The sequence below is a fragment of the Anneissia japonica genome, unplaced genomic scaffold (assembly GCF_011630105.1).
Source record: "Anneissia japonica isolate Jap-2015-1 unplaced genomic scaffold, ASM1163010v1 scaffold256_len832006_cov191, whole genome shotgun sequence".
Taxonomy (NCBI): Eukaryota; Metazoa; Echinodermata; class Crinoidea; order Comatulida; family Comatulidae; genus Anneissia; species Anneissia japonica.
In genome coordinates this window covers 334,584-342,977 of record NW_022691310.1, presented here as the reverse complement: position 1 = coordinate 342,977, position 8,394 = coordinate 334,584, and the positions used below count along the sequence as shown (strand labels likewise).

Sequence of the window (8,394 nt, the reverse complement as noted above, 5' to 3'; positions counted from 1 at the left end):
TAGTTGTATACTTTGTTTGCTGTAGTTCTTCTGTTTGGTATAGCGGCCAATATACTCAAAGGTTGTAATAATGAGAATAATAATTTTCATTTAGGCGCAATATCGGAGAGTTGGGCTTATTGTAACTGTCAATTATTTTTAGAATGAGGATGGATGTTGATATTTTGTAGATATTGCCTGTGGTACTCCGAATTTCGTTACTCGAACTTGTTTAAGTTTAAAATATAACACACATAACAATTATTATAGCAATAAATCTATGCATTCAGAAAATAAACTGAGACTACGTTATCTTAGGAAGGGTTCCGATACAGTACGTTGTTATTTATTAACTTCACACGTTACAAATATTTTAATAGTTATTCAAAACACAATAATACATAATTTTGTTATAGATTTAAGCCTCTGTATTTAAAACAGTCGTTCCGTTTCTTCTTTTCTATAGAGCTTATACACATATATGAGACAACGTGATATTACGAGGAAATAGGCCTACATGTGATTTAATAACGTCGAATATAACAAATCTGTGTACAAACCAACCACAAAAGTACTTTGCAATAAGAAAAATTTGATTTTTTTTAAATACTTTTAATTTATATGACTTGATGATTGAATAAATCGTTTTGTGATTATGATTGTGATTATTGTAATATAATATTAATATTAATAATATTATTACTGTATATTTGTGTCGTCTCTGGCACTGACGCTCAATCCCATTTCACGAGCCCCAGCTATTTATTCGGGTTGTAATACCGTTGGCTATTACCGGATTAAACATCCATATGGGTTAGATCAGAGATAAAACTCAAAATAGATAATAGAAAATCTGACAATTATTCATTCATCTATTATTCATTCCTCAACTGGTTATGGACTGCACTCTCCGGGCAGCAAGAAATCGAAACCCTTAGGTGGTACGTCAAACCGCTGACTGACGCTTAATTGAGTTTCCTTTTGAAGGAGCCAATAAGTCACGACAAATCCATGCCCCTGGAATAAAACGGGAATAACTTATATGACGTCACAGTCATTATCTTTTTAAACAAAAATATTATCATCATTATTCATAACATAATAGTCATTAAAAAGCCATGATTATCTACATAAGGAATACATCCTTAGCATGGGGTATAGATTATTTCAACATTCATTATCATAATATCATCATCATCACCGCCGCCACCACCATTGCATTGTCATCGTCGTTGACATCGTTACAGCGGTGGCGCCAGAAATTTGCCGACAAGGGGTCCGACATGTTCGACGGAGGGGTCTGAACCAAGGGGCCGACTAGAGCCTCGGTCGCCGGCCCGGAATAGAAAAAAATCCTTGGTATGGTTGATCCCACGACCTAGTCGTGCTTCGGACGACAGGGGGCCTGTCTGACGGGGGGCGGGGAGGAGTGGGGAAAATCCCCCCGCTGGCGCCACAACTGCATTGTTATCTATATTATTATTATTATATAGATATAATAATATAGATATAGATAACAATATATCTATATTATTATATCTATATATTATTATTATAGTCGTCATTATTATCATCATTATCATCGTCATTATCTTCATCATCACCACCACCATCAGCATCATCATCATTACCAATAACCTCATCACAATAAATCCATTGAAAAATAGCTTCAAATAATATATTTACATACCTTGATCAAAACTTTCCCCCTTTTATCCATTGAATAGCCGCCAATGTTTGACAAAACTTTGTGAGTTGTTTCACTAACCTGAATACGGTTCGCTATGAAAATTAAAAACAAACATGTTAAAAAAATTAAAACATACAACTAGGAAAATGCCACAACCATTAATTATTACGTCTTTGTGGTAATGTAGCTCTATACCAAACAGCGCACGCCTGGAGATTATGGGATGGTATATGTACTTTTTTTTGACGTATAAAGAATTATCAGTAGGCCTATCAGTATCTTTCAAATATTACAAAAATACCCTTATTTTATTATATCAATTAGTCTTCAACCTCGTACTTACGAACTCCACTGGATTCCATATGAGAAGCCATGTTTACCGTTTCCCCGAACAAACAATAGCGCGGCATCTTGGATCCGACTATTCCGGAAACAACTGGACCTAGGGTAAAATTATTTAAATAATAAGTGTAATACCGTATTTTTTGTTATTGTTTGTGCAGGCAGTGGCGGATTCAAGGGTAGCCAAGCCGACAAGCCCCCCCCCCCCAACCACCACCCACTTCCCTACATTTTTCAAAATTATTTTAAAAAAAAAATGAAAAAATAGGATAATTTCAATCAATTTTAGTTAGATCTGAGATTTACAGCCATCTAGAAGTGCATTAATCATAAATTGTCTTAACTCAGCCCCAACCATGCAGTTGGGCTGGGGTGGTCTTGACTCGCTATTCATGAAAGTCCCTGGCCTGGGTCCCCTCTATTTCGAATTCCTGGATCCGTCACTCTTTGACCAAAACAATTAAACAATACATTTCAATATTTGAATAGACAATTAAACAATACATTTCAATATTTGAATAGCATATTATATGTAAATCACGTATTATTTAATATGAAAATGATTTGATACTTTTAAATAAACAATGGTTTTTTTTTCAGATTTTTACAAAAGACGGTATCTTTTTATCTATCAGTTTTACAGGAAAATATTTCTCATCAGCTTACGAACATTTAAAACAGGTTTTATATTCGTTGTAGAGAAACTAATTTCGTCAAAACATAGGCCTATGCCTATTATTTCAAATTTAATATATAGAATTTAAAATACATGTTCATTTTCATAGCATGTTTTAGAATTATGGTCTAAATTAGTACCAGTTCACTCACACTTTGTGGTCATAATTAAGATTCTACAGCCCAATTTTTGAAAATTAAATCCTGCACAAATTATAAGCCGGAAAAAAGGCTACCGGACTATCATTACAACACAGTTTCAATGTCACTGTTAACATAAGCTCGTAGTTTTAAAAAAAATACAAAAAAAACTTAAGCATTATAACATGTTTATTGTTCTTACCTGTGTGTATACCAATTCTTATCGTCAAAGAGTAGCCCGGCATTTGTGGTATAACGACACTTTTAATACTGTTGAGGAGATTAAATGCCAATAGAGCGATTTCGCTGCCATGCGTATTTCCATTTCGCTTCGGTATACCTGTTTATAAATAATTTAGAATTCCATTATTTTTCAATCGTCTTTATGTACTAATATATTATGGTTGGTGCTCGTATCCGAAAAAATTAACTTTTAGGACTATACATACCTTACTAAATAAATGTTGTTATTATAATAATGTTTATTATTATTATTATTATTATTATTATTATTATTATTATTATTATTATTATTATTATTGTTATTATTATTGTTAGTATCATCATTATCATTATTATTATTGTCAATAAGGTTGATTACCTGATACAACAACGTGAGCATCACCGATGGTCTCAACTTTGTAAACATCATATTTGTCAATATAGTTGTCAAAGACAGTATACACATGATTCAACATATCGACAATCTGAAGGGGAGTACTTTCCGAGCATACGCGAGTGAATTCAACAATATTCGAGAACATGATTGTTGCCGAACTGTACTCTTCAGCCTTGACGTTTTTATTACATTTTAGTCTCTCGGCCACAATCTTTGGAAGCATCTGGTACAACAGCGTATCTGTGCGTTTCTTCTCACTGTTTAGTACTTTAGTTTGGTCAGCAAGTATGAGTCCATACTCCTTCATCGATGATGTCAGAGATTCAACTGCTTTAAAAATCACGATTCCTATTATGATCACTACCACCATGATACTGATACCAGTCGATAAACTAGTATTATCGGTCTTTACTGCCTCGTCGAGTCTGGAGAGAATAATCACTGCCATCTTGCTCTGGATCTCATGTAAGGTATCGATGTAGATGGTCATGTTGTCAAACCACCAGGTCCCATCTTGCCAGGATGGCAATCTGTGAATGTCATTCTGGGATATTTCTTTTCTCATATTTGAGATAGTCGTCTGAAAATCATACTTTATCAGAGAAACTCTTTCATCTAAGATGGAGCTGACGAGAGAGGAGTATTTTTGAGACGCCCATATGTTACTCTCACCGACTTGAAATGTCTTCATATACCAAAGGTAATCTGTTTGGTGAAAACCACCTTGAGTAAAAAATACTGCACCCAATGTTCTTTCGATACCGATTTGTTCCATGCCAATGATCAGTAGCTGGTAGGCAACCAGTGTTTCCCAAACACCTTGCCCGCCAGACTTCCCGACACTCTCGTTAAACCAGTCGATAAAGATTTGTATTGCGTCTGTGTAGAAGTGGATTACCTCGTAGATGGTAGTGTTTTGGTTGTCTAACATTAGACGATACTTAAAGAGGAAGTTCATGCATTCTTGTTTGTTCTTAAATTCCTTGTAGGCCTTGGTTCCTTTCACTGGCCAGTCGTCAAGACTCTGTAGAACCTCGTCTGTCATTGGGTAGGTATCTATTAAGAAAGTCTTGCGTTCAGGTCCGTTTTCTTCTAGTAACGAGCTAATGTAGAGTGCAGTCATGTCGCGCTCTCGCTGCAAACTATGAATAAGAGATCCAACCTATGCAAGAATAGACAATATACAACATTAGACACAGCACCATGTGATAACTCCTACTTAGAGTCACACAAAAACGTTTTGGTTAATATGCCTACTACCATTACCATAAGAGACGTGTTTAAAAAATTGCATAACTTTGCTACATTACCTGCTGACTTAAACGAACGTTCCTACGCGTTTCAGTTGCATCAATACTGCGACGCACAGTGTTAATCAGATCTGAAATTGCCAACGTTATTAGGGCAAATATGGGCAGCAGAATAAGCGTGAGTATCTTAATCATCTGCTTCTTTTTGCCACTAGGAGCCAGAGAGGATATACCGGTGCAGTTTCCATTACATTTATCGCTCACGGTTCCTCGGGTAGAGTCTTCTGCCTAAATTGAATAGTGTGATATCAATTGTGGTAGTGGCTCTATTCAAGAATTCAAATATACATTCATAATGATAGAGAATCGTTTCATTTATACAGATAGAAATTCTAACATCCCCATTACTAATGTCTATTGAAGTATATTGATTGACGAAATATACCTGACTTATCGATCCAACACTCGAAGTGGTACTCTGGGCATCATTTTCCTTCTTTTTGTCCCGATCACTGGTTGATGGCTGCTCTCTGTAGTGATAATTAAAAAATAAGAGTAGGCCTAAACTATGTAAATTTTTTCGAAATAATATTTTAAAAAATCAATAATTGGACAAACTATGTTTCTTGTTATTAGAAAACCGAAAAAACTGAAGATATTAAAACAAAAATAGATTTTTTTTTTACAGTCTGATGGTATACTTACAAACTTGAGTCCATTGCGATGTTAGGTAAATATTTCTTCATGAACAATACAACAAACGGTTTAACTCTTGTCAACGCTAATATGAATCGCCAAAGTGGAGACTCGTTTAGCTAGGAATGGAAGACGTGCACACTGTTTCCATAACAACACAGTAACGTCATTATGGAACGCGCAGGCTTCGTCAGTGTTTGGCTATTCTTCCCAAATTATTCTAAGGTATGTTGATTAGAGGTATGGTTTCTGCTGCTTATTAATCTGCTAGATAATTAACATATATTTTTACTACATTTTATAATTCAGATTAATAATTCCAAAAATAAATTGTATAACGAAGTGAGGTGAATATCACTAAAGGTTAAAGGTTATGTAACAAGGAACATCACAAATTATATTATATGATATAAGACAGTTATCATAGATGGGATTGGAACCCCTAGGAACATCTATGTTTATGGCTACTGTAATTTCAACTAACTTCATGACATTTGTATTACCAAAATCATAGATGCCTCAGCTTCTACGTTTAACTGCATCTCTATACTCACTGTGTTTGGTATTGTTCCATTCAATTTAAATCACAAGCATGGTATTTTATGCTCCTCTTCTGACCATCCTTTATTTTCAATTTTTTAAGCATTCATACCACCTGACACTTGATCCCACCACACCCACACCTTCAATATTTTCAATTTTCGACCTCAACGACTTTCCTCCTTAGAGTTACGCAATTCTTGAATTCGGTTTTTCTTCTCTTTCATGCTTAATTCTATTTTTATTTTTTTGTTCGGTTCAAGCCTTTCATAACACCTCACACTCGATCCCACCACACCCAAACCTTCAGATATTAGAGCTATGCTATATATATGTATATGTATATATATGCATACATATATATATATATATATATATATATATATATATATATATATATATATATATGTGTGTGTGTGAGTGTATGTGTGTGTGTGTATGTGTATATTGATGTGTCTGTATGTATGTATGTATGTATACATGCATGCATGTAGGTGGGTGGGGTGAGTGTGTGTATTTGTTATATTGTCATGATTGTGATGGCGGATAACGCAGTTTGAATAATTATATTTTGATGGTAAGAAGCCATTTCAGGCAATAAATAAGGTTTCTTGGAATTTCCGGAGCAGCTGTTAAATCCATTCTTTAATCACTTATATTGTATACAAATTTCTCTTATTGTACTGAGCTTGAAAACCTACAACAAAATATCAACATAATAATGTGCAATCGGCAGGACGTATGCTATGCCTAATAAGAACATCACTGTTGGTTCTTGTTGTTTTCAGTAATGCAGTAAACAGCAAAGCATAAATAGAAAAAATGAAATGTAATCACGACGAATATCACAATATCAAAATTCAATCGAACATATTCTTTAGACTATTAGGCCTATAAAATATGGCCATTTGACGTTTAATTACTTCAAGTTATAGTAATGGGTCACATTTAAAAAGAAGTTCTTTAACAATATAAGTGCTAGAAGAAACTTAGTTTTAGAGTGAGTAGTGTCTTCTACATAGTTCATAGGTTTTTAGGTTCTTTTTCTATTCAAAAATTAATGTTTACATACACTTGCTCAAAGGCTAGTTCATCTACTGCACAATACGTTGGTCTAATGAAAAGAATGATAGAGTATGGAACAAAAGTATTTGAAAAGTGTAGCTCTAAGACGTCTACCAGATCTTAGATAATCAAAATTATTACGGAGTTGATTATTCTTATCTTTGATTACGGTTACTACTTTGTCGTGAATTTTCTTTTTACTTAACATCTCCAATAATGACAACCTATTTAAATAAGGCAAGTTACAATATATGAAACAATATGAAAGTAATTTTTAGACAAACCACCATTGATTTCAAACTCATAATAAATGAAAATCACATCAATACAATCGTTGTTTTACAATGGGTGAACTACTATTGGGAAAGGTGGCTTGGCGCAGCGATTTTTATTTTCAGTTCTTAACGTCGTTGTCGAGGGTTCGAGCCACACGCTGACCATTCTCGGCCGGCCATGCTTAGTTACCCCAGTTTGCACTGTTGACAGGCTGTGAAGTGGTTACACTATGTTTCAGCCCTAGGTGCGAGTATTTCATGGCCTATAAATAAATGAATTAAATATTGTGGCCTCCTCTCGTCAATCGGGTGGTACAGTATCATTAGGCCAAGACATATCAAGATAAAGTGTCTCAAACAATAAAGCAGTTGGTAGTAATTGTATACCGACTGAAGTATGAAAAATAATTACGCTTTATCGTAAAGAAACGTAGGCCTACATTAACTTTCAATGCAAGGACTGAAAAACATGCAATGATGATTTATCCTCTTTAATTTTGGGAACATTAACACCCATCTAATCCCACTGGACACTTCACCTATGGATTCGAGTTGGTAACACGGTTTATTTACATGCATTAGACCTTATAGATACATATATAATATATATACATATATATATATATATATATATATATATATATATATATATGGTTTGCTGCGTAGCACTGTACACACAATATAAACAAATAGATAAATAATAAAACCAGTTCTTGAATAGGAATGAAAAATTATTTCAGTTGTATAAAAAAAATTGTCTGGTGGGATTTTAATCTGTGAAGGTGAGTATTATACCTTTTGACAGTGGAGACCTATATGGTTTACAAGCAAATCTAACCCCCAGACACTTTCATATAATTGACTGAAACACTCGCATAAGAATAGAGTAAATGTGTGCTAACTAATCTTAAAACAAAAACATCAGAAGGTGGCATATTTACAGTCCCAATGCTTAGCAAACAGAAGGATATAGTATTGAAGTTAATATATAATGAGACGAGAAATAAATGTGATGACATGTTTTGCAACAGTGTCCGCACAGCGTATTGAATGAGTCATTCTCACTATTCTGGTTGAGTAAGTTCCAGGCCATTCTAACTTCATACTTTATTCATTGGATAT

The 8,394-nt window shown here is 34.3% G+C and overlaps 1 protein-coding gene across 2 annotated transcripts; it reads right to left on the bottom strand.

The window, feature by feature from the left end:
• Nucleotides 1–72: 72 nt before the first annotated feature.
• LOC117100038 lies at nucleotides 73–6,061 on the bottom strand. Of its 2 annotated transcripts, none has more exons than XM_033239589.1 (8): nucleotides 5,947–6,061; nucleotides 5,142–5,226; nucleotides 4,757–4,984; nucleotides 3,429–4,608; nucleotides 3,030–3,167; nucleotides 2,013–2,111; nucleotides 1,670–1,761; nucleotides 73–996 (listed from the first exon to the last, which is right to left on the bottom strand). In XM_033239589.1, the coding sequence occupies exons 1-8, from the start codon at nucleotides 5,964–5,966 to the stop codon at nucleotides 874–876; spliced, it is 1,965 nt and encodes a 654-aa protein (XP_033095480.1). In that variant the 5' UTR covers nucleotides 5,967–6,061; the 3' UTR covers nucleotides 73–873. The 2 variants fall into 2 exon arrangements, with proteins under 2 accessions (XP_033095480.1, XP_033095479.1); XM_033239588.1 differs by lacking the exon at nucleotides 5,947–6,061 and adding an exon at nucleotides 5,402–5,570 and having other exon boundaries at nucleotides 74–996.
• Nucleotides 6,062–8,394: the final 2,333 nt, after the last annotated feature.